General features: G+C 44.4%; 1 protein-coding gene across 2 annotated transcripts in view; it reads left to right on the forward strand.

Moving 5' to 3' along the window:
• Positions 1-24,760, forward strand: part of WNK2 (WNK lysine deficient protein kinase 2) — a 98,616-nt gene extending 73,856 nt beyond the window's left edge. The window contains exons 24-28 of one of the 2 annotated variants that reach the window (XM_077786034.1): positions 632-847; positions 1,738-1,836; positions 7,303-7,347; positions 8,828-9,081; positions 15,982-18,153. In XM_077786034.1, coding sequence (XP_077642160.1) covers positions 632-847; positions 1,738-1,836; positions 7,303-7,347; positions 8,828-9,081; positions 15,982-16,323 — 956 coding nt within the window. In that variant the 3' untranslated portion in view covers positions 16,324-18,153. Of the gene's footprint in view, positions 1-631; positions 848-1,737; positions 1,837-7,302; positions 7,348-8,827; positions 9,082-15,981; positions 18,154-23,614 lie in introns of those variants that run through there. The other variant, XM_077786035.1, reaches the window with a different exon arrangement.
• Positions 24,761-26,345: the final 1,585 nt, after the last annotated feature.

Here is a 26,345-nt window from a genome sequence, read left to right on the forward strand (position 1 = left end):
TATATCTATCCAGATGGTTATATATTGATACTTATCTGTAGATATCTAGATAAATGTCTCTATCTGTACTTTTGTCTACACAAATTTCTCAGGTAAAGAGGCTTAAAAACCAAAATACCTTTGTAATCATGTGTTACATGAATTTATCAGTAGAAGTATCTAACAGTGGCAATGACAATTATACTCAAATAGCTATTAGTAAAAAGTTCCTTGTGTGTTTGCTGAAACTTTTTATTCTTCCCCATTAGCTTGATTTCACCCTTGGTGTGGGAAAGCAGACTTCTGTGTCCTGCTTCATCATTCTGTGTGTTCATCCTCTTCCTCAGCACTCCAGGAGCTCTCTCTTTATTCCAGCAGTACTCCTTCTGAGGTATCTGAAAACACAGAGGAGAAACTGTAAAAATCCAGCCTGCTCCAGGAGCTTCTTGGAGAAACAGGATTAGTGATAGGAGGTGTGGATTATTTTCTGGTGCAGGCTGTCCCCATAGTCTATGCTCCATCCAGTAGTTTGGAATGGTGAACGGTTGTTCCCCTTAGGGTCAAGATATGGATTATTTTTAGGCAGGGATTTTTTATTCAGAGTTTTCCTAGCTTTTGCCATTGCATGTGTTGTGTTTGTTTGCTCTTTCAGGTAACCTTTCAGACTCTAAAGGCTCGCCCCACAAAGAAAGCAGTAACTCGCAGCCGGGCTTCCCCGAAGCCGCCGCGGTGCCTCCCGGCGCAGCCCCCGCCTTTGGCAAGGCTGTGCAGACCCAGCAGCCCTGCTCTGTCAAAGCCTCTCTGTCATCTGACATCTGCTCTGGCCTGGGCCCCGACACAGCCGACACCAGCACAGGCTCTGGCCAAGGTGATTCTTCCTGACACCTGTTTCATGTCTCTTCCAGCACGTGCTAAAATTAGTTCCCTTCCCTTAGGCTTGAACTTTTTAGGAGTGATAGAGGAATGTGAACCTTTGGCAGTCCAAATTACTGGCTTATCTTTAAAAAGAGCATTGTGGTATTGCCAGCAGAGCAAAATTTAAGTATCTTGCTGAGTGTTACCAGCACTTGAGAAGGCATGCCCCAAGACATCCCTAATTCTTAGGAAAGAAATACCTTTCAGTTTTGCCAGCAGTGGCTTTAACCTAATACCGTCTCTAGAGTCTGCCTTATGGATTCCTGAGAAAAAATGAATGGAAAACAAATAAGATAGAAAAGCCTAGGAAAGTGTTTGCTTTGTTTCTTTTTTTTAGCCCCTTGATTCCAGTAGACCCCCCAAGACTACCAAACCGTCTTGGGCATGAGAGAAAATAAAAATCAAATTAAAAGAAAACCAAACACAGGGGATCAAATTATGTTTCCTTTCTATGAGGGGTTCACTTTGTGCATAATTTTGGAGTCCCAGCCACAGGACTGTGCTCCCATGACCCCAGTTCTGAGACCTCTGTGTATTGCCCCTGTCATAGGCTTTGACTGATCTTGTTGTCATGCATATGGGAAATTCCAATGATTATTAAAATACCTTCCTCTCATTGCACATCCTGCCAAACTAATCTACAAAATATCTATCTGTCCTCTTCTGCTGTTATTGCATCCTTTGTGTATGGTCAGTGAACTTGCTCCTCTTTGGCAAAGTTAAGGGGGAGATGTGGAGATTTTAACTAACAAAGCTGATTTGACTGATGGTTTAGGACATCTGATCACAGCTACTTGTACTTTATAAGTGTCTTTGTTTTCTTCCCTTTATATTCATTTACAGGCTGGACGGTTTTCCACCAAACGTCTGAGAGAGTGACCTATAAATCTAGTAGCAAACCTCGTACCAGATTCCTCAGTGGACCTGTGTCTTTGTCCATCTGTTTGTATTTGTTCTTTTGTATTTTATCACAGTCCATCTTTCTTTTATCCCCTTTTCCCAATTCCATGGTTTATATCTCTAATATGTTTGGCAGGATGCCCCTTTTTCTCAGCCATCTTTTCTTTCTTTTTCTCTTTCTTTTAAGTAATCATCATGAACACACCTTTTTTATATTAATTTTTCATGTGAAAGCTTTTTTTGCACTGCTTTTGGCTCATGCCTGGGCACCAAAAGCATGTGTGGAAGATCTCATCATTTATTATATATAGCCTGATGGTAAAATTTTACCCTGGAGGTACCAAAGCTTTTGTACTTTATGTTCTGTTGAAGTAATTTTATTTGCAATGTGGCAAATATACATGTCTGCTGTCCCGGTTCCAGCGACAACAAACGAAATCCATCCTTCTGTAGACGAATGGTCTCTTTCACACATGTTTGGACTCTGAAGACATGCATGTAGCAAGCTGATACAATTCTAGAAGGTCACTGGAGGGTATAACTTCCATACAAGGGCTGTATTAACTCGATATACAGTACTGTTTATATCCACTCTATTTTCTTTAATTTTTTTCCCCGCTCTTTGCATGTGTAAATGCTGAGACAACAGTGCTCCAGCTAGTTCTTTCCAAAGCTCTGTCCCAGGTGGGACAGAGTAGTCACTTGTAGTCACTTCAATTAGTTTAAGTGAGCAATTTTTTTATGGAGTCATAAGGCACAGGAAGATCTGGTTACTCTAAGGGAGAGTCCCATTAACTTTTTGTGTAAGCTGATCTGGCTGAAGCACTTGACTCAGTTTATTTTCTTATGACCTTATGTGACCTCAGAGATGAAGTCAAATAGCAGTTCATCAAAGCATAAATAAGTAAAAAGCAATATGAGATATTCAGATGATACTTGGAAATGGATTGCTAGGATCCAGGAATTTTGTCTCAAATAACTGTGCACCTTCTATTTGTACCCTATTTGTCTGACTTCTAAAGTAATTGGCAATTCCACCAAATGATATCAAGCTATTTAATTAAAAAATTAAGACTTTTTTACCCAATTGTAGATGCTGCTTTTTAGGCAAACAGATTTTGCTTGTACAATAAAGATATGTTGTGCTGAACAGGTACTATAGGCCACTTACATATAACCTTAGAAGGGCTGATAATGTTTTTGAGAAAGTGTTTGGTTAAATAACTGTGGGTTTACACTAGTATCAGATCTCCCCTTGAAGTTCTGCGCTGTTCATTACTATCCAAGTGGGTCAGGTCAAAGGCACAAGACCACTCCAAAACACTCCTCCTAATTTTATGAATAAACAGTATTTTAAGAAATAATCTTGAAATTTTTTCTTGTTTGAGCTCCCTGAAAGCACACTCAGGTGACTGACGTTTACAGAATTTATTACCATGTAAGCTTTTAATGACTGGTGAAGTCATGAGACAATTTTGCATTTAGGGATTTTTTTATGAGAACCTGAGGAGAATTCTCAGCTCCTAGATATTCCGGTTTGGTGTTATAGTGGCCACAGTAATTTCTTCTTCTGCACATGTAATTCCCAGAAGATGTTTCTTTAATCTTCCATGGAATTACTGTTCAGTAGGATGCAAAAAGTCTGGGAGATGGCAATTAAAAACGAGTGTATTAAAAATGTTTGGGTGCATGGATGTTGTGAATGAAACCAAAGGAATATGTAAATCCTTTGAATCGTGAAGTTTCCTCATGCTTAAATGACTCAGCATGACTAATTGCTTTCTGTTCTCAGCCCATGTGCTCTCTCGGGTTCTGGGTGAGTGCTGGGGGAGGTTTGACCTCCCCCATCCCTGAGTCACACCAGGAGATGGGTGCAGTTCAGGCACGTAAGGTGACACTGCAATCCTAGGTCACCCCTGAGGGTCCCAGTCCTGAGAGCACAGCTTGGCTGCCAGGGGAACCTCTCACCTGAGGTGCCTCTCACCTGAGGAGCTTGGCAGGTCCCCATGGCTGAGCTGTGGGCAGGTTGGGTGGGGCAGGAGGCTATTCCAGCTTGGTTTCCTGTGAGCACAGCAGGTGGGATGTGTGTGTGAGTGCAGGACTGGGGCTGTGTGCATTCCTGTCCTTCCCCACGGTGGCTGGGGCTGGAACAGCGGCTGGTGGAATGGCAGGCAGGGTGTTCTGTGGAGCTGGGAGCCAGAGCAACTGTGTCTGGAACCTCAGGAAGAGCAGTGCTTAAGGAAGGCCAGGTTGGATGGAGCTTGGAGCAGCCTGCTCTAGTGGAAGGTGTCCCTGCCCATGGCAGGGGTTGGGAACAAGATGGGCTTTTAAGGTCTTCCAACATGAACCATCCTTTGATCCTATTAGTTGAAGATGATAATGTTGGCAGTACCAGCTGGCTCATGCTCCTTTCCCTCTGGAAGGGACGTCAGTGGACCCAGCAGGCAGGCAAAGCCAAACATTTCCATTAGGTTCTAAGTGTGTTTGCATTCATACCCCATCCCTGGAAGTGTCCCGGGACAGGCTTGATGGGGCTTGGAGCACTTGGGATAGTGGAAGGTGTCCATGCCCATGGCAGGGGATGGAACTGGATGGGCTTAAAAGTCCCTTCCAACCCAAACAATTACAGGTAGGAATCCATCCTCTGTGCAGTTGTAAAAGGCTGGGACACAGCTGTCCAGTGCCAGCAGCTCAATGGCACCTCCAGACAGGTTTCTCTGGTATTTTTTTGTTTGAGAGCTGCTGGGAAACAGCATTGTCCTGCATTTTCAGAAGTGCTCTGAATCTGTATGTTTGGTTAAGGAAAACAAGCCCTTTGGCAAGGTGTGGGATATGCCAGCAGGAGAGACCTGCTGCACTGGCAGAAAAGTTGGTGATGACATTAAAAATAAATTTTCAGATGGATTAAAGACTGTATCACAAGGATCTTGTTCTGGTTACAAGATCCATAGGACTTGAACACTTTCACAGTGTTCTGCAGGACATTTTGATCTGTTGCCCATGTCCAATATTGACTTCATCTTTGTATGTTTCATGAAATAAAATATTTTTTATGGGCTTTGGCATAATTTTATCCTGAAGTTCCTTTCCTGGGTTAAACTGCAGGGGTGCCCTAGGGAAGGGTTTTCACTGATCGTGAGTGGAATTTTCAAAGCTCCATTTGGCTTAGGCTTGGAATCTTGTGTAATGCAATTTTTGCCAGGTTTGTAGCAATTCATGTACGGTATGTGCATATGCAATTATGGAAATGGTCTAGCAGTTTATTGCCATTTCCATTTTTTTGTAGCTTTCCAACTTTATGGCAGCTGTTAGTGCAAATATGGGACAGTGGATTTTTTCTGTTCTGTATGATATAATTGCTATTTAATTTCTCAGATAAGAGATCTGGAATTGGAGGTAAAATGCTCTGCTGAACTTTCACAATCTTACATTAAATCTTAATTACAATTCATCTACTGTACTGTTCTTAAACGTGTTAATTTTAGCAGTAATACAATTTATCAGGTGAATTAGATCTACAAAGTGAATTTTTAATTTAATTTGAGTTCATAACCAGCTGTGGCTGATAACTGTCAGTCCCTGCTTGAGGCAGCCTCACCGCTTAGGGAATATTTCCCAACTCCCAAGCCCCACACTGGAGTAATGCTGCTGGAAAGAGCAGCTCTCTTCTCGGTGCCTGACTCTCCTGTGATATTCTCCTCGAAGCTAGAGCCCCTCATGCAGATATATTGTGAGTGTGTTGAATATTGTTGCTTCTGCCACTTCTCTGGGTCAGATTTGGCACCTGAGGTGCTGGGAAACCCGTGCCTGGGTGTGCAGGAAGCAGAGGGGCTGGCAATGAAGGTGGTTTTACACACATTTGAGCACGTACTGCAGTCAGCTGCCTGCTTTTATTTCTCGCAGGCAGGTGCTTTCCATTTGCATTCTTATTGTGCTAAGAAGTGCCTGTTGCTGCAGGAAATAGCCTCTAGGATTGCTGCCGTGGCCACTGCCTTCGTGGGGACTTGTATCCATTGTGGGAATTGATAGCTAACTTTGGGATAGGCAAGGTAAGGTATATCTGAGGGAAAAGAAGGTAAAAGATTTAAGAATACAAGACAGATGGTTGAGTTGTGAATGTGACTGTGTTTGCTATCTGGGCTTTGAGATGAGAACTAAACTTGGTCATGCCTGTGTTGCTGTAGTCATGTTCTTCTGATTTTCTCAGGGTAGAAATCCATATGAACTATATGAAATAAGAAAGTCTTTCAAAGCAGTCCTCTGTTCCTCATGCCACCCATATGGAAGCACAAACATCTCTTCTCCCTTACTTCCTCCCTCCCTCGTTTCTTTACTTTCTCTTCCTTCCTTCTTCAGTCTCTGACTGAAATCGCCTCCTTCTCCTCTGAAGACTCGTTCAGGGCCTGTGTCAGCCTGGACCTGCAATATCTGGGTTTAAAGCTGCATTTCTGGCACAGTAACAAAATGTTACACCACTGTTGACTCTAGAGAAAAAGCACATCATCCTCTATCTTACTTTTTTTGCCCCAGTCTGATTTTGCTCATGGTTTCAAGTGCTTCTTCCCAATGAACCCATCATAGTCCATGTCAGACACTCATCCCCCCCATCCCATAACAATATTCTTCTTATCAAGTCCAAAATACCTTTCAGGAAATTCTGGCACCCAAATAGCAACAGTGCCAATGTCTGGCAAGATCTGACAGTCAAGTCGGGGTCTCGGCACACTTCTAGGACTCTGCTATCTATCAACAGACTGTAAAATCATGATGAATGATGGAACGAGACAATAATTTAAAAAAACAACTAGTTTAGTTAAATCAAAACTCAACTACCCTGACAGATTATTTTCTGCACTCGGACAAGACATAAGGGAAACTCATTCACAGTTCCATTCAATTGAAGTTCAGAGTCTCACATTTAGACACAAATCCTACAAATAAACTATTTTGAAACAATTGGCCTCAGACCTGCAGAACAATGTATCTTTTTGGACTTGTAAAACAAGATTTTTAGGGTTGTTATATGGTTTGTCTTTGCAGCCAGACTAGCTTGACTTGTTCCTGAAAGCATTTTTGGCCTCCAATCACAATCTAAATTGACATTATTTCCTGCATTAATAGGAAACAAATCAAAACCTTCTATTAGGAAGCCAAGGCAATTTGGGAAAAAAAAAAAAAAAAAAAAAAAAAAACAGAAAAAGAAAATCAGTTAAAAAAAAATTTAAAAACCAACCAACCAAAAAAACCCAAATGCATCTTTAAGTCACGAGCCCTTGCTTTTGGCATGCTGTGGTACCTCCCAAAGCTTTTGAATGGCTGCACATTAAGAAAGGTTTGAGCTGTCCAGTTATTTAGGCTTCCTTTACTCACCTGAACTGCTGACTTTGTCTGTCCTTTCTTGCATAATAACTACTTTTTGATTGCTTAAAAGTACAGAAGCTTGTCCGTCTGATTTGCTGTGTTTAGTCTTACCTAATTCTGTGTGTCTTGTATTGTTTTACCTTGTAGGGTCCACCTTGAAACGACTATGTCTAGGCAAAGATCACAGTAGTAGTAACTATCCCATTTTTGTTTATCAGTATTTCCTTCATGGCATGGGATGTTCTTTGCATTTTTATTATTATTTTTTACTAAAAGCTAGTTCTTTAATAACTACAGTTGATGCACTTACCAGAAGCTAGACTGTATAAATTGTGATACTTTGATAGTAATGCATGTGCTGTGATGTCTTGGGAACCTTGCATGCTGCAAGAGTCGTGGTGTTCTGTGTGTGAGACCGTGCACGCATGCAGCCAGGAAACTGGGTCCAGTGTCTGTCTCTGAAATACACACCTCTATATGACTGCAGCTCTCTGCTGGAGGAATTGATAGCTTAAAACCATTCCAGCCCCCTTGAACTGCATGAAATAATAAACACCAATTGAAGAGCTTTCTTCTAAAAATCCTTACTTTTCTCACTTTTACTCCAAGTAAAGGAAAAGGAATTGAGCAGTATTCACTTAGAAGTGATGTTGCAGGTTGAATGCATGATCATTTAAAGGTTATTAATGTATTTTATATAACTGTAGGACTAATTAGTGTACTCGGTTTCATTGGCTTGTAACCGATCAACAGAGAAAATACTCCATGTTCATGTTTGCTTATACAATCATTTTACTACAGTTCTGTGAACTTTTTGCTTGGAGAGATGGTCTTCATTTCCAATCTTTAGCTGTCTGAAGTATGTTAGCTGAGAAGTTACTTTACATTTTCTACTTAAGTCAGATTCAGGCTTCTTCAGTTGCAGTCCCCTGCTGAGCTTGCTGTGTCAGACTTGTAGTCACTAAGCAGAAAAAGGACAGATTTTTTTTTTTACTAGTTCTTCTAGAAAGAAGTGAACTTACCAAATTAAATTTCAATCAATACTCTTCCTGACTGCTTTTATCTATACCAAAAATTATCTGTCTTTTTCTCAAACAGTCACCCTGCCCACTATACTCTCTTCTCTCTCTTCTATACTTTCATGGTCCTTATTGGGTTTTTTCCCCCCAAAATACACAAATAGCCATATGAATGGTCCTGGCATCATCTAGAGAGGTGGTGGGCTCCCAGAGGAGCAGGAACCAGCCCTGCGTGTAACCTCTGTTTCAATAATATTTTTCCAGGAGGACAGTAAACTTAGGCAAGTGAAATAAATGGTAAATTCAATTTATAAATGCTTGCAGTGTTAGCAATACATCCCACCTCCCTCTTTCTCATGGTTGTGTCTGAGGAGATGTTGTATGGGATGTCAGCTTTATGGGGCTGCATTCCTGGCTTTACTCCCTGTCTCTAATTTCACGCAAGACAAATTAATAGCCAAGGTAACATGATGTGATAGAAACTGCAAACCCACTGGACTTGGACCATTTCTTTAAGCAAAGGTGTTCTGCAGCCAGGAAGGGGAGGGTTAGAAATCTGAAAAGCCAACATTGGAGTGGCAGTAGGTGAGAAGGGGTTTGAGCTGGAGAGGTGAGGCAGAGACAGCATCTCAGCTCTCTGTGTGATTTTCCAGGATCCTCGACCAACAGCCTGGTGACGTGTCCTGAGCCCCTCCCACAGTCAACGCTGCAGGTTCAGGCCAACAACAGTAACAACAAGAAAGGGACGTTCACAGACGACCTGCACAAGCTGGTGGACCAGTGGACGAGCAAAACTGTTGGAGCTGCACAGACAAAACCTTCTTTGAACCAGCTGAAGCAGAACCAAAAAAGGCAAGACATGGAGCCAAAGGCTAACCCCATGCAAATGCAGAATGAGACATGTGGAGTAAGTGGCCCTCCTTGAAGGACATACCTTTTGCTATGTGTCTGACAGCCTTTGCAGAACTCAGATGTGTAGAGGAGGACATAGACTAAAATTACTCCAGATAAATGCTTTCTATAAATGTCCAGCTCTTTTCATTCAGTACTAAATAAATTTTTTTTAATTGTCCTTCGGAATCATCTTAAGGGATATATGGGCAGCAATATATATATATATATATATATATTTAAAATTCCAAACCGCTTATTACCAGTGATGCAGAACAGTACTCCTATCATTATAATCTGTTGCTCAACTTCAGTTTCAACTCTTACTAAAGTTTTCTTTTTTATGTTTAATATTAGCCTTTCTAGAGCAGGGTCTGGTGGCTCTGTGGTTGGGAGCTGTTGTTTGAGTGGAATTGGAGTGAGTCCTGTGCTGGGAGAGGGGACAGCTGGGAGTGTGCTTAACCTTTGCTTGTTGGACAATACTATCCTCAGAAATGCTTTCAAAGTATCCTACAACAAATAGGGAATTGGAAAGCCCCCACTGGTGCCTTTCTGTTCTCAGCAACAGAACAAAGCCGTTGCAGGTACATTGTGTCTGCGTTCAGTGCTACTGAGGGCTGATGCAGAGGCAGCACAGCAAGGAATAAGCACACATCCAGAGTCCCAGTTCACCATTCTGGCCCACCCTGGTCTGGGTTTCCAAAGCTCTTCCTTCTCCCAGCTGGAGAGTCTTTGACTAGTAATTTTTGCTGGGTTCATTTTCTTAAAAGACTGCAAATTGAGCCAAAATAGAGGAAAATAACAGGAGCTGTTTTGTAGTGCCCTAAAAGCAAGACAACTAGATATGAAGAGCAAACCACTGCCTTTTTGGGATGTAGAAGGGAAAAAATCCCGTAGCAGTAGTAGCTCTGTAGCTGTTGGTGAGGTGAAATGTACCAAAGGAAGAACCTCACCAGTGTGTCTGCTTTGGTACCTGCTGCTTCCTGAGTGAATAAATAATCCTTTTACTCAGTAATGCTTTAACCAGCTCAGGAGTAAGCAATGTCTACTTAAGACCCTAACAGTTTTCATAAAATAAATCCAAATTGTTGCTAGTAAACCCAAACTAAAGGTTTCCATAACGGGGCAAGGAGGGCAGAGATTTTGTTAAGTTGCTTCTTACTCTCTTTTGATACACTTTTTGCAGCATTTTGGTGTCTTTCCTCTGAGACTGCTGCAGAAGTTTGAAGTATTAGATGTGGATGTTTTGCCCACCTGTGTCTCTGGAAAAACAAGTGGTTATTTTACTTATTTAAATCACCTATTAGTATCAATTTTGTTTTGATTTTGCCTCCTGTAGTCTTGGTGTCTCTGTCTCAAAGCCTGTGGAGAAGGCACTGTGTCACTGTGAGAGCAGCAGGAATGTCCCTGTCTCAGTAGACTGGATCTTAGAGGGTTTGTGTCTTTCTCAACTGTGGCAGTTGTTCCAGGGAATCTGCAGAGCTGACTGAAGTTTTTTGGAGGTAATTTACAAGGAGCATGGAGAGGTTGGGATTCCCTGCTCTTCATTTTGTATCATTCCTTGTTGTGTGGAGGAGTGGTATCAGCTGGAGCCCTGGCGTGGGTGAGACCTGGGGTGGTAAGGGGCATGAAGTCCTTGTAAGGACTGTGTTGGCTGCAGCAGAGATGCAAGGGCAGATGGCAAACACTACTGATGTAGTTTTTGTTGAGTGTTTTGACCATGCAAATAGCACAGGATGCTGCAAATGGCAGGCATGATATAGAAGAGTTTGACAAGGGTTGGTTTGGGAGTTCAGCATTGTTTTGCTGTTTGCACCCTCCGAAATTGACCCTAACAGGGAAATTGAAGTTGAGGGAGAAGAGGGCTGCATGGTGTTGGGAGAGAAATGGCCAAAGGAGGAGGAAGGGAACAGCATGAGAGGACTCCTGGTGTGGACAGTTGGACAAGTAGCCGGTGTATTGGAGGGATGAGCTCCATGGGGAAACGTTCATGTGCTGAATCACAGCTAAGTCAACTAGAAAGACAAAAGCTTGGGAAATCACATAAAGGATGTTAAAAATAGCTTTCCGAGAGAGAATCTGAAGCTCAGGCTTCAGTTCATCTGGTACCACCGTCTTTTGTCACCTCTTTAGATCAAAAATGCCTTTGCAAGAAAAAAATAAGGAGCATTAAGCAGATTTCCAGCCCATCAGAGAAGGTTATAAGGTTTTACGTTGGAAATAAAGGCTGGATGAGTAGGAAACGAGGTGATTCTTATGCCTTTTGTGTTTGTTTTTTTTTTTAACTGGAACAAACTATGGAGCTGTTAGGGTGGATTGTCTCACATGGGCTTAGTTTTGGGAAAAGCTGTTGTTTTGGGGAAAGTGGTCCCTTGTGATGGCCAGAAATGAGGGGCTGGGGGTGGCAGGATTTGTACCTTCACTTCTACCTTGTCTCTGGGGATTTTTGTAAAGACAAATGCCTCCCTAAAGGATTTCATGCAGGAGTAGGAGTGAAGGGAGTTGTCTCACGATGAAAAATACATTAAACAATAAAACAAATACAAAATCTTAACTATACATTTAAATAGAAAAATAAATTTTTTGCTTTATTTTCTCTTACTGTTCACCCACTGTTATGAATATGCAGGGTAGTTGTGTGGCTGACTCAAAATCTTCTCTTTCCCCCTGGAACAGAGGACTCACTTTCCTGAGTTATCTCTTTTTTACTCAAGACTCCTTCTACCATTAGCACCAAATTGTATACTGTGAATAACATATATTTTTTTAACTAAGTGAAAGCTGCTCTTTAAGGTTGGAAATAGAAGAGAAACTGGTAATGTGTTTAATAAGAGTGAGTGGTTTTCTTTTCATCCTCTGCTATCAGAGGTGTAGACAGCAATAATGTAATTGGGATGTGAAGGAAGACTTCATATTCTGCTTTGTTTCTATGGAAGTTACCAGTCCATTTGCCTGCAAATCCTGGTTGATCATATTGGAAATCTGTGTGAGACCTTTCAAAGGGGGAGGAGCCTTCATCCAGTTGAGTCACAGAAGCATTGAAATGTTCCTTTTCAAATGGTTTTATGAAGCGTGGAAATGCAGGTAGATTCTCATCAGCAGCAGTTTGAAATGCAGTAGGAAATATTAGAAAGAACTGAGGTCAAACCACTTGAGTGATTTCTCTCTGTGATCTTTGTGAAGATATGATGAAATAATAATTTTTACAGGTAATTTTGGTTAGCATTAGTGAAGGAATAAGCTTAGGAATATGAGCTGCCTTCTGTGCAAAGAATACTGAATATTGTGTATTTAAAAACACTATTTGGAATTGCCAAAAATGTTTTCTATTCTCCATGTGGTGTGTAGCTCCACGGGTTTTACAGAAAAAACATCCCCAAAAAGCTAAAACATGTTCCCAGTGCATAGTGAGGTTGTTTCTGAAAACACACAGGTCTGTGTCACCGGGTGATGGGCACTGGGGGCTTGGACACTTCAGCAGCATCTGAACCTCTGTTGGCATTTTCTGACCCGTGGGCTTGGGTGTGCTGCTGGGAGCAGTCGGGCTGGACATGGCCACAATGCCAAAACCAAGCCATAGCCCCTTCACTGTGTCTTCCCTCTCTGTTGGATTGGGAAAATAAAAAATGAATCTGTATTTGAAACTATTCAACAGTTCTTGGTCTGAATAGTTTTCCAGGGATTGGAAAAGCACACACACATCTCTTCAGGAGTGCCTAAAAGCTTTGGAGTTTCAACAAACTGGGCAGAAGTGATAAAAGAGCTGATAAAAGAGTCCATCTCTTTTATCATCCTTACCAGCTCTGACTCTGTCCTGTGACTCAGTTTTGTTTCAGTGGTAGCTGATCCATTCAGAAGGAAAACACTGATGCTAATGGGGTAGCAAGCAAAAGAAAAATCATCTAAATCCTGTCTTTTCAAATGGGTTGTGATAGTTATGGTCAGCTTTCACAACAGAATTACCTGGATTCCTCTGTTCTGATATAAACCCAGAAATATTAATGATGATGTTAAGTCACGCCCAGTGCTTGGCTGTGTAGTTTGACAGTACTGGAGCTGTGATTATCACTGGGGTGGCACTTTGAAGTTTGCCTGGTGGAGCACAGGAAAAATTATAAAAGTCCAAACAACAGATTTGGGATATTTGAACTAGTGTTTTCTGGTATGTTGTTCTCTGTGTATGTATTATGAGTTTGTGTGATTATTTTGGGGAAAGGGGAATAAACAGCCACAAAGGAAAAACTGTCAGGAGAGGGCAGATGTGGGGGAAGCAGGAGCTGGCAGCTGGTACCTGCAGGGATTTGTACAGGTGCTCTGAGCAGAGGTTTCTCAGTGCAGGCAGAGTTGGGTGTGTGCAGGTGAGGAGGTGGCATGAGCAGAGGTTCGAGGTTGGTGGGTGGAGGTGCCACTGTCTTTCTTGGTTCAGTGAGTTCATAGCTTCAGCAGAGGAGCCTAGTAGAGATGTAGAGGGGAAGAGTTTCCCTTCTAACCCATATGATACATGGCACCCTGCCCTCCTGAGACCTCACCCTCAGGACTGCCTGCAGGTCTAGGGTTCTCAGCACAGGGAGGCCATGGGGATGCTGTGAGGGCTAAAGCTGGCCAGACAGGAGTGATGGGAGCCCACGTGGGCTCACAGCTGCACTGGTGACTGTCACTCCCGGCAGCTCGGGCTCCTCCTCAGGTGACCTCCTAACCATGGGCACAGCAGTGTGCAGCACTGGGGCTTCCCTGGCTGTCATCCCACATCTGGCTTGAGATGCTGAGCCAGTCCTGTTCAGGGCTGTGCTGTGATCCCAGCAGAGCAATGCACACACCTCGTTCATCACCGCCTGAATGTGTATCTGCTGCCCTTCGAACAGGACCAGCAAAGGAACTTGCAGTCCCATAGCTTTCCTGGAGCTGGGAAATCCACAGCTCTGAGGCTGCTTCTCTGGCAGATGTTAATTTCAGTCAGCACATCCATGCAGGAATTGATAGGATGTGTAAGCCTCCATCAGTGCTGAGTCATCAGAATTGGTTAAAAAGGTGATGGTTAAAAAAGGCCAAGAGGCTCCTACAGAGGGGAAGATGCAAAAGCCAGGTGCCATAGCTCTTAAAATGTGTATTTAGCTCACTCAAATCATGGGAGGAAGGTAGAGGAAACAAACTTAAACCATTAACATGTGTTTGTCATGACATTATCATGTTTAATGTGTATGTGTAATGTTGGGTTTAGGGACAATTTTTTCTGGTCACACATATATAGCATTAAATGCAGCCACTGCTTTACTGAGGAATTCAGCTGAGAAGGAAAAAGTTCAGAACTGGAATGAGCCAGATCTCTCAGTACTTTAAAAGAGCTGAAAGTAAGCTTTTTCAAATTAATTTTTTAAAAGGGTAAAAATGTCACCTTGTATTTTTAGTGCCACTGAATAATCTCTTACTAGTATAGTCCAATCCTGGCTCTGCACAGGGCACCCCAACAGCCCCACACATTCCTGAGAGCATTGTTCAAAATGCAGCATTTTCACAAACATCTGTTGGCATTCCTCACAGGTGCTTAGTTTGGTGGAAAGCACCATTTTGAGGATGTTAAAACAAGACTCTAATAACAGCATACAGAAGTCTGCAGGTCTTGAAAACATATCCTTGATTCCTCTGCTTCTTGTTCTTTGGTTTCTCTTAATTTTGGTGGGGTTTTATACATTATTGGTGTTAAATTAATGATCCTGAAGCATCTCCTTCAGTTCAACATTCACCGTCAGGTTTCAGATGAGAATGAGAGACAAGGAAGTGAAGGAGAGTATCAAATACTTCTGTATTTTTCTAAAATTGCCCTTGGAACAGAGATTAATGCCCCAAAGTAGGGCATCCTGGGGGACATTGCCATTTTTATTGTTCATAAACATGGAGTAAGCATCCCAGACAACCTTAAACATTTATTCATTTTTTTTTAATGCTGAAATTTCACCTTCATGTTGGTTTTATCAATTGAATATGAAATATCATATTGATGGGAGACTCCCAGAATTAAATAACAGCCTTTTTTCCTTATGCCATAAATGTGTGGTGGTTGTAAATTCTGTGACATGAAAAATGTAATGAAATGCTGCAAACATCTGGGGCAACAGCAGTTCCCATGGCATCATGCAGGATGGCGTGTGTAATTTGGGAAGCTCTGCCATCCCATATTGAGAGAGGAGAGCTCTTTCTCTGCCCCTTACATGCAAAAGCTGAGTAATTGAAGTGTATGTTAATAGAATTTTAGAAAACTGGCTGGAATTGGTGCTGGCAGCCCATGAGGCAGAGCAGCCCTGCTGTGTCCTCACTAGCTTCACCTCACCTGGCACGACCAGCGCCAGGCACCGAGCCACCACTAGAGGAATCCTGCCACCCTCGCCACCATCAGCTCCCTGCAGCTGGGTGAAACAATTTTGTGCATAAATGAAGGTTAGAATTTTTAAAGCTCTTTTGAGGCTGGCTGTAAGAGCATGGGATTTGGGTTAATTCTGCATTTAGTGAAGTTTATTTACTTTCATGCATAAGTTAACATTGAGTTCCTTTGGACATGTGCGGGTGTTAATTTTCACTTGTTTAATGATGCTTCCTCTCTTCTTAAAGAATGAGGTTATATTGAGGTAACTTTCCCCTCTGTCTCATATCAGCCTTTTCTATTAAATTCCAAATATTCTGTCTTTAAAAGAACAAAAACAACAACAAAAAAAAACAACCGAAAAAACCAAACAAAAAAAAATAACCCAACCCCCCAACAAAAGTATAAAAGGAAAAAATAAATGAGCCCAAAAGAAAGCCCCAAGGGCACCATGGGACCCCTGTGCCTCTGCCCGCAGTTGCCCCAGCGTTGGGCCAGGACACTGCTGGCATGGGAAGAGCAGTGCCGTGTAGCAACACTTGTTGTGTTTCTCTTTTGTAGGTAAGTTCAGTAAGGACAGGACTGGGGAGCAAGTGCCCTGTTCCAGTGGCTTGCCCCGTGCCCACAGGATTAGCTCCTGGAGCTGTGCCATCCCTGCCCGTGCCAGGGCCCACCCTGGCTGGCGCAGTGACGCCATACGTGATGCCTCTGTGTCCGTACGGAGCCGTGTTCCCTTCGCCCGTCTACGGAGTGCCGTGGCCGGGGCCGGTGGCGCAGCCGGGGCTGGTCCGAGGGCCCGGCGCCGTGCACGTCCCGCCGCTGGGCCGGGCCTGCCTGCCCATGTACCCGGTGCCGCTGCAGCGCCCGGCCCGGCCGCCCGGCCCGCGGCTGCGCATGACCTAGCACGGACCCTGCCGCGGGTCCCTGGGTCACCCTGTCACGGGTGGCCTCGCCACGGGGACCCTGCCCTGCGTCCCGGTGGTTTTGATGCCGTCACGTTGGAGTGTTTGCTCTGTACATGGTCTGTGTGGGATGAGGCGAGCCCCCGGGCACAGCCATTCCCTGCATCAGCAATCACTGTGAGGCAGCATCACCACAGATCATTTGTTGTCAAGGCAATACCTGCTTCTGTCCCCTTGCTGAAGACACTTTATTCCTTGTGTTCTGTTTCACACTTGTGATCCTTAACATCATTGTACTTGAATTGATAATTAGCAAATTGTACTAACCCTGCAGGAAATCAGTGCCTTGAATCTCAGCTTTCCAGAACCAGCTGGAAAGAGATGTACAATTATTTGAAAGGTGTATTTTATTTACAATCTGCTTGTGAGTTGGAGGTCTTTTTATTTGCAAAGATATTGCAGGTTTACAGTTGACGTTCCTCATCTGCTTCATTCTGCTGTAAATGCTTTGTTTTTATTCACGGGTTGAATTTTCATTTCTGAAGCTTTTAGAAGTCAGAATTGTGAGGTGAGGTTTGTTTGACATGCTTGTTTGATGCACTCATCATAAAATTGTTGGTGTTTGTACAAGGAGTAGTGATGTGCATATTGTAATGTAGGAGCGTTTACGGAGTGATCTGAGGAAGGTGTATACAAGGACTAAGGAGCAGCTTCAGGCAGTGCTCTCCGTTCTCCTTCCCAGCCTGTGGTAAAGTCATTGTAGATGGCAACTTAATTCTGTAACGGGCAGCAAATGCTCTTTTTCCTCTGAATCAGCAGCACACTGGATTTTATTTCCTTTCCCTATGTTGTGGGCTTTTATAATTTAGTTAAATCACAAGCTTATGCATGTCCATAAGTGAAGACAAGTAATGGAACAGTTGATTCTAGCAAACATATCTGCAGGTGGCTGTGAGCCCCATGTGAGCAGAGCACACCCTGAGCTTGAGGGCGATGTCTGATCCTTGGTGTGCCAGCTGTGTTCATGCTAAAACAGAATAAAAATGTGAAGCTGTTCTTTTTCCTATCTGACACTTCAGGTTTTGTGTCACACTGCCTTCTGTTTGGATTTATTTATTTATTTATTTATTTAATCTTTATTTTTACCCAAGTTTGCGCTCCAGGTGGCACGGACACCTCTCTCTCTCCTGTTCAAAAGTTGCTTTTTTCCTATTTTACTGTGCATAGAGCCTCCACCTGCACTTAGTGTAAAGGCACAAGGTAACCACTAGAGCTGGTTTGCCACGGTAAGTCTCCTTCCTTTCCTGAGCGCTACGGACAGCATGACAAGCACAGGACCCAAGTGTGGGCACGCCCAAAGGCCCCACAATGACATTTTGTAGCCCTCTGCTAAGGGGCAGAGACGTCTTGTGCTGCCAAGCTGTGAATTGTATAGTTCTATTGTACTTCAAGCATTCTACCTGTCTAAATTACTTTGTTTGTACCCTTTGAAAATATTATTCCATCAATTCAGTTAGAATTGAATTTTATAGACAATTATGCAGAGTCTTCTGCCTGGGCAAAATGCTTACTGCAGTAAGAGATTTCTGTTCTCTGTACCATGTATCTTTAATTTGTTTGGGTTTTTTAGATTCATGTCTGTATGCTTCATGAGCAAACATGGAAAATATGTTCTCACACCGGGTTCCCTTCGGCTCACACTGAATCCTACAGTTTATGTCGCTATTGCCTGTATAGTCTATCCCTTGTATACTGACAAAGTCAGTGGCATTAAAAGCCCCAAGAAATTGTATAGATTAAAAAGAAAAATAAACATTTTGTGCTTGAAAAAGGTGTGAAAAACCCAGTGTTTTCCTAAAACATAGAGCAGTGTCAATTTCCAGCTGTTCCAGGTAATCCATGTGTGTTTTCCAGACTCCTTCTTGTGCCTGGATTGTGTAGCAGGAGCAGATGTGGTGCCTCCAGCAGTTGTTGGGTGCTCTCCACAGCGGTACCCAGGGTGCATGCTGGCACCTCGGGGGCACCAAGCCCTGAGCCCTACCTGGGGCTGGGCTCTGCAGAGCAGAGGGGCTGCAGCCTCAGCTGGTTCCTTTGAGCAGGGCTGCTGGTGCTGCTGGTGAGGATGCTCAGTTTGGTAGGTGGGAAAGAAGCCCATGAACTGAGGCTCCTGAGCTGCAAAGCACTAGGAAAGCTCTCCTGAAGGATGTTAGCATCATCTAAGTGTGAGTAAGCTCAGTCCTGTTGCCAGCACCCTCTAGGCAGTCACCATCACTGGGTGATTGGGTGAGGCTGCCAGAGAAATGAGAGAAGGGCATGCAGGTGTGACACTCCTGCTTTTGTCTCCATGTGGCTTTGCTGCCTGTACTGTGTTGGTTGGGAAGTCTCTGGTCCATGCTGGTGCCCGTCTGCCCCACGGTGGCTGCGTTGCATGGCTGTGCTCCTGGGAGAGGTGGGGTGGCTGGGGAGCAGGGCATGGGTGCAGCTTCCAGGGCCTTGGCAGCTGTGTACCTGCCTGTTGCACTGGAGCCAAGCAGGAGCTCAGAATGTATTGCTGGCACTGTTATACTCGTGATTTTTGATTTACTGATGGCCCTCTTGTCTGCAGCTCTTCTGGCTGTTCACTTCAAGCTATGTTTTTTTTTGCTCTCAGTTGTGAGGATTGTGTCACAGGGTGCTTTGACCTCAGTGGCAATTAAGCAAATGGCATGACATTAGATAAACGGAGCAACTTTTTGAGCAAAAGGTGAGCCAAGAGTAAGACAGAACTGAGGGGTCCATGCTGTGCCATCAGAGTGGGAAAACGACACCTAAAAGGATCCCCTACAGATCCCAGAACTGAACTAGTTTTATTCCTGACTGAATATTGCTTCAACAAGCAGCAAATGGGTCAAACATGCTGGTGGAATTCCAGGCCTTGCTGGTTCCAGTCCTGCATGTCCTGTTGCTCTGCCATCACCAACATTCCCAGCCAGCACTGTGCTGCAGGCTCATGTGGGAAGTCAGCACAGAGGCTCAGCTTCAGATAATCTTTTAGTTACAGAAATTGAATAAAAATCCTGAAAAAATGTTTACTTCCCAAAGTCGTTCCTCCAAATAGTGCGAAAATTTTGTGGTTTTCAGTTTGGGAAGTTGGGAAAGTAGTTGAAGTTTGCCTGTGTGACTTTTATTTGGCTTTCTGATTGCCTTATGTTGTGATGGAGTATCTTAATGCACTACCACATCCTTCTTTCCCACTGCATTCACAGTTTGCTTAGAGTAAGACTGGACATGGAGAGGAGCTGCTGCCATTGGCACTGTTCATCTGCCACAGGGATGCAAAGCTGGGCACTGGAGATGGCAGGGAGAAACACTGCAGTGGTTTAAGGCTCTTTTGCAAATCTAGATTCAACCTCCCTGGAACAGATTTCACTCAAAAGAATGATGCAGCACTGGCTCTTGCAGATTGTTTGCATGTTTAACTCTGGTCTCCAGTCCACAACTTTAAAGAGAGGATATTTTTTAAATTCCTTTTAAAAAAGAAAAAAATAAATCTTTAAGAAATTCTTTTAAAGAGGAAATGTTGCCCAGAGAAGCTGTGGGTGCTCCTGGATCCCTGGAAGTGTTAAAGGCCTGGTTGGATGGGGCTTGGAGCAATCTGGGATATAGTGAAAGGTGTCCCTGCCCAGGAGTGGGATGAGATGGGCTTTAAGGTCTCTTCCAACTCAAACCATTCTGGGATTCTTTGATTACTTAACCCCATTGCTCCGTATCTGTCTTTACACCACTCCATCAGTGCCTTCTGCTTTTCTCTGAAATCCTTAACATTAGCTGAGGGCAAGACAAGGGACTGAATGGGTGAGATGTGGCATTCTCTGTGCTCCTGCAGAGTTACTTGTGTTTGGAACAGGGTGCTAAGAGTCAGGATTCCTAAAGTGAGCTTCTTCCTCCAGGGGCAGGTTTTGCTGTTTGGTGTTTGTGGAAGGAAATCACTAATACTTTTAATCATTAGTTTAACTTGGCTTTGCCAATGGTAGCTCTTTCCCTTCAAGCATTTTTCATTATCCCAGTGCATTACTATCTGGTCTGGGAACATGCAGAATTTTTCCAGAGAAGCCCCATGGGCGTTTTGTGGGTCTGTGTTAATTTTGTTCTGTTTGTGCATATTTAAGCAAGAAAAACATCTGTCCTCACACATGCCTTGGAAGTTGGCTTTGGAGAGTTGTAACCAGGAGTCTCCCTTCTAAAATTTATATTACATCAATATTGCTTTCCCTGTCATGCCCGTTCTCCCCACCACCCCCACTGTAATGTAGGAAAAGGTTCAAGGCTTTTGGAGTGAGATTGATGTTAATCATCAGAAATCAGCTATTATGGCAAAAGCTTGCCTTGTGTTCTGCCTTGCTGCCAACTGGTTCCCCCCAAGTTTTCCATTGCTGCTGTTGAAATTGTTGTCTCAGAGACAGTCACACGTGAAACAGTTTCTGACTGTGTGTCATGTCCAGTAAGGTTTCCTTGTGTTCTCCAGTTCTTTGTCTGCCCTCCTCTGTCCTGATTTTGGGTGATTCCTGTGGGACAGTGTGGGCACAATCTCTCTACAGAGTGTATAACAGGGAGATCACACTCTTGTTGTCATGGCTGGATGAATGTCTGATATTGGATTGAATTTATAAAACAACAAAACCATGATTGTGTGTTATTTCTGGCTATGATTATTTATCATGGACTGAGTCCTTGAGGAGCACCTCAGTGGTTCGTGGTGCTGGGCACCTGACTGGTGCTTGGGCAGATTCAGCTTCAGTGGAGTTGTCCGATGTGCTGATCTCTGTTAACTATTTTATCCCTGCCAGTCAGTTTCCTGTCTGTATACCCTAGAAATGAATACCCCAGTTTGTTGATCTGGTGGGAGCTGTGCTGTGACTCATATGTGTGCCTTTTGGCAGGGGCAGCATTTCTGGCTATGGAGAGCTCCCTGTAGATTCAGCAGGAGACAGGGATGTTCCAGCCCCAGCCATGCTGCTGCCGGGCTCCAGAAGTGCATTGTAATGAGATAGATTTTAGGGCCTGTCAGGCTGCAAATTCTGCTTTATGAAGGAATTTATTGCTCAGAGGGGTCTGGATGTGCTGTACTGCTGACTGCGTGAGCAGTGGCTGTGTGAGCACAGAGACCACTTACGCCTGATTCAGGTGGAAGTCAGGCTCGGACCAGGAGGTGGCTGCTGTTGGGAATGATGTGATTCTCTCTGCTCCCTTCTCAGGGGTAGCTGTGTGCCATCAAGGCTGTTTCAGTCTGACACACAAAGTCTCAGGAAGCTTTAGGGCTCACTTGGTCACTGTGGAGAAGCTGTTCATAGACAATGCCCTATGATTTGATAAAGTATGTGTTACAACAGTGAAATTCTTGTGAGAAGCTCTTGATTTTTCTAAATCTGGTAAGCATAGAGCACTTGGATGAATTTCTTTGTGCAACAGGATGAATGCGTGGTGAATATTGAGCACATTGTTGTAGTCGCAAGGCAGAGGGAAAAGTTAGGATTGTTCTTTCCCCTTAGAAAGGAGCATATTCCTACACTTTGCCTTTCATGACTGAGGCACCACTTGAGCACCAGCTATGGCACTGTGGCTTTTGAAGAGCTGGGCATGATGAGAGTCTCACCAGACACTCTTCAGGGGACTTCTCTGGGCCTGTTGCAGTTTTTGTGAGGCATTTATTGCCCTGGCACCTTGTAAAAACTTAGGAGATTTAGAAGGAAATAACCAGCTGCCAGTCCTTTTCAAATGGGGATTCTTCAGGTCTAACATAAAATAGCTCCAAAAAGTATTTATTTACTCTGGTGTTTTTTTTCCAATGACTTTGCAAACAAAGTAAAAACTTCCTCAGCATTTCTGGTTTGTTTATCAGACTAGACAGACTGAATCTGGTATCTTTGTCCCTGTTAGGCAGCAGCTACAGGGTGTGCCATGGCTGCCTTTTCCCACAGTTCTGCTGTCACCGAACAAACGGCTGAGCACCTGTGGGGGTTCGTTTTGGGAGCTAAGTGCCTGGCGAGCTGGCTCTGCTCTGGGTGTTGTAGCAGCCAGATTTTTTTTTCCCAGTTACCTGGAGATAGTTAATTTTGTCCTATTTTCCTGGATGAAACTCCACGCCACATGCTGGTTATCCACCATGAGCAGGTGCTGGGGTAGATCCAGGCAGATGTTCAGAGCTGATGTTGATCAGAAGCTCAAGGAGGAATTAGGAAGACATGATTTTCCTTCCCTTAAAAGTCAGTTCTTCCCATGAATAGGCAGAGCAGGCAATACAGGAGGGAGAAAGTTAGGGTTGCGTCTAACAAACACAAAGCCCAGACCGCAGAGACCCAGCAGAAGCTGTGCCAGATCCTGGCAGTGTCTGCACTGTGCACTGTCCCCAGCATCCCCTGCCTCCCCTGCTGCTCCAGGGACTCCCTGCATGAGCTCTGAGCGCTTCCCAAAGCTGTCTGCTGTGTCAGACCTGTCTGTGCTGTCCCTCCACAGCAGTGTGCACATGTTTGTCTGTCTGTGGAGCCGTGTCTGGGGTGCATGTCCCCCAGCACGTCCCCACCGTGGCCAGTGCATGTGGTGGGCATGTGGTGTGGGCTGGGGAACACGAGGTAACAGCCTGTGCTGCTGCTGCCTCAGTGATGTGCTGCTCTTGGCACCTGCCTTGCCTTTTACCCTGCTCCTGCCATTGCTGTGCCCTTCATGTCTGTCCAAGCACCTTCCCCGTGCTCTGCTCGTGGGGCAGCCGATGGATCCCATCCCTGCCAGGGTGGGGCACAGCACCCCTGAGGCCCTGCTGCAGGGAGGTCTCTTCCAACCCAACTATTCTGTGATCCTGTGATCCAAGGCTTGGCTCCTTTCTGTGGGACAAGGGAGCCAAGCCTGCAGGTGTGGGGATCTGGTGCCACAACCTGCCCTGGCAGCCCCACCCTCCTCTGACACCTGAGCACAGTCTCACACCCATCTCCCCTCCTCCTAATAAACTGAGCCAAATGCCAGCTGTCTCTGCTGGCTCTTTCCATCTCTGCCTCCTGGGAGCCTGGCTCTCCCCCCACAGGAATGAGAGCTCTGGTCTATGAGTTGCTGAGGTTCTGCCACCAAAACAAATGATTTACACGCCTGACCTCTCAGCACAAGCGCTCATCTCTGCCTCTGTTTCCAGGGAGTGGGACCCAGAGTGCACTCCAGCAGCAGCACCTCTCACACACTTGAGGTGCCCTAACTCACATGGCCTTTTTGGGTTTGGTTTGTGTTTTCCTAGATGTGAAATCCATATGTGGATTTTTTTCTTTTAGATTCTGAAAATGAGACCATCAGTGACTGACACGTGGCCCCCACAGCTACAGTGCCAAGTGCAAGGCCCTGCCATGGCCAAGGAGGAGGAAGAGGAAGATGGGAAATGATTTATCGTGTGTGAGGAATTCTGTGCTGTTCTGGTCCATTCAATGCTATTTTGTAATTTCTTTCTAATATTTTTTTTATTTATAGTTGGAAATACAAAAATGTTATGCAATAAAAAATAAAGGAGAATTATTTTGGGGGAAAAGGATTTTGTTCCAAATTGTTCCCTTCTGTTGTGAGCCAGGTTTCCGTGAGCAGCAGATGGAGAAGAGGGAGGAGGAGGAAGAGGAGGAGGCACTCCTTCAAATACTTCTTGTTTCACACAGTTAATTGTCATTTAAGCAATTAAGGGATAAACTAGGCATGCATATGAAAAAGAGAAGTTCCAGTTCTATTTAAATTTATCACAGTTCTTTTTTAAATATGAGATTCTATTTTAAATCAACTTAAATCAAGTTACAAACCTCCAAATCCTTCACCGGAGAATGAGTCTGCTTGTCATTTCCCTTTTTACCTCTCTCTTTTTCTCATAGACTGGCCACATTTTCTTGCCAGATTTAACTACAGTCTCAAGTCACTGCTGATTTTAAATGTAAGACTAAAATGCTTCCAAATATGAGTGGGTAATTGGAGCCATTTTTAAGACTCTGAAGTGCCTTCAAAAATCTAAACTGATGCAGTGGGAGTTTTGTTCTCTGAAACACACTGGTGGTGGGTTTCAGCTGTCTCCTGGACTGAGGTGATGGACGGAGTAGTTCGTAGCAATAATCTCATGAGTAACCATTTATCCAAGGACTACTCACCTGGTTTTCAGAAAGCTGGGTTAGCATTGTCCTAAGAAGTGGGAAAATGCTGCTTCTGCTGTTCCATCTGGGCCCCAAAGTCTCTGTGCCCGCGGGCCTCCCTTGTTCCCCTGCATTCCCAGGCCAGGCTGTTCTCACCCTCGCTCCTGTTTTTGATAGCAGAGGCACAGGAGCCTCCCCTGCCCATCGGCCTCTCGGTGCCACCGTCCCTCGCAGCTGGAGCCAGGCGTTCTGTTTTGTTATCTGCCATGTCTGTCTCTTCCAAATCTTGGTTCTAAATAATAAATCTTATTTTGATTCTGTTGTTCCCTATTTCCTTTCCATTGTGGCCCCTCCTATCCACCAGCAGGGGTGAGGAGAGCGCAGGTGGAGGTACGTGTAAAGCTCCAGAACCATTCAAACACTTGGTTAATTCAGAATTTTGAAGCCCCAGGGCCAAAATATACATATTTATGTTAATTTTCTGCTTCTCTGGGGTGCCTCCTGCCTTGTCCTTTTCTGAGGAAATGGGATGGATCACCTGCACAGGAGCAGGGACTGGTAAGTTGTAAATCATTGCTGGCCTTGGGCTTCCCAGCTCTCAGGAAATACCAACCTTTGTCCCTTCCCTAAAGCGGGGAGAAAGGGGATCCAGGTGAGTGGGGCACCATCCTGTTTCTCTTTTGGTTGTTCCCTTTTCCCTGGCTGGGAGCACAGCTCCCTGCTGGGTGGGGGGACAGGGTTGTCATGTCCCTAAGGTGCTTTTCCAGGGATGAGTCACTACTCCAGTGATCACAGAAACAAAGCACTGTGCCTTCATCTCAGATTTTTATTCCTGAGTTTAAAAGATGGTTTTCTCCAGGGAAATCCCTTGCAGGGTCTCCTGGAGTCCAGAACTTCCTTCATCAATTGTTCTGAACCTTTTCACTGCTTCTACAGACCCGTAAGCTCCTCCACAGTTGCAGGAAACCAAGGGGCCTCTGTCTCCAATCAGCATTTTATAAATATTCTATTAATATTCAGATTAAAAAGAAGGATTAGCACCAGGATTAAAGCTCAGGAGTGGAAGCTGCAGCAAGCCCTGACTGGTGGCTACTTCCCACATCTGCTCAGCCCACCTGGCTTTGGATAATCTCTCCTCTGAAGGACTGCTCCCTCTGGGAGGGTACCCCTGTGTTTGCTGCTTGCTTGATACTTTGGAGCTGCCAAGGGTCCCTGAGCTCCTCTGTGATGAACCACTGAATGGGATCCGCTAATTCACCCCATGGTTCTGTGTGGGGGAACAGATTTAAACTAAATAAGAAGAAATTTAGATTGGATTCTAAGAAGAAATTGTTCTTTGAGAGAATGGGCAGGCCCTGGCACAGGTGCCCAGAGCAGCTGTGGCTGCCCCTGGATCCCTGACAGTGTCCAAGGCCAGGCTGGACAGGGCTTGGAGCAGCCTGGGACAGTGGGAGGTGTCCCTGCCATGGCAGGGGTGTAAAAGGATAACTTGTAAAGTCCCTTTCAACCCAAACCATCCCAGGATTCTGTGGTCCCAATGTTTCATCCCAGCCTCCCTGCTGGAGATGTGAGTACTGGGGGATTATAGCAGTGGAAGGAAATTCCTGCATATGTCAAAAGCACAGCTTAGTTCCCTGTGACTTCAGGGGCTGCTGAAGCACTGAAGTGTTTGTGTGGCTTTTGATTTTGAGGGGCAGGGAAGACTGGAAATGTTTCAAAGCTGCTCTGGATTTTTGCCATTTCTAAAAGACCTTAGAGAATGTTTAAATGGTTTATTTTCTGTGCAGTTTCTCAGTGCTTTAGTTGTCTGAGCAGGAGGGTATCTGGAAAGTAAAAGAAGGAATACATTTGGTGAGAGACTGATGTGATGCCTGGGGGCATGTGGTGATGATTGAGGCTG

The sequence above is a fragment of the Lonchura striata genome, chromosome 12 (assembly GCF_046129695.1).
Source record: "Lonchura striata isolate bLonStr1 chromosome 12, bLonStr1.mat, whole genome shotgun sequence".
Classification (NCBI taxonomy): Eukaryota; Metazoa; Chordata; class Aves; order Passeriformes; family Estrildidae; genus Lonchura; species Lonchura striata.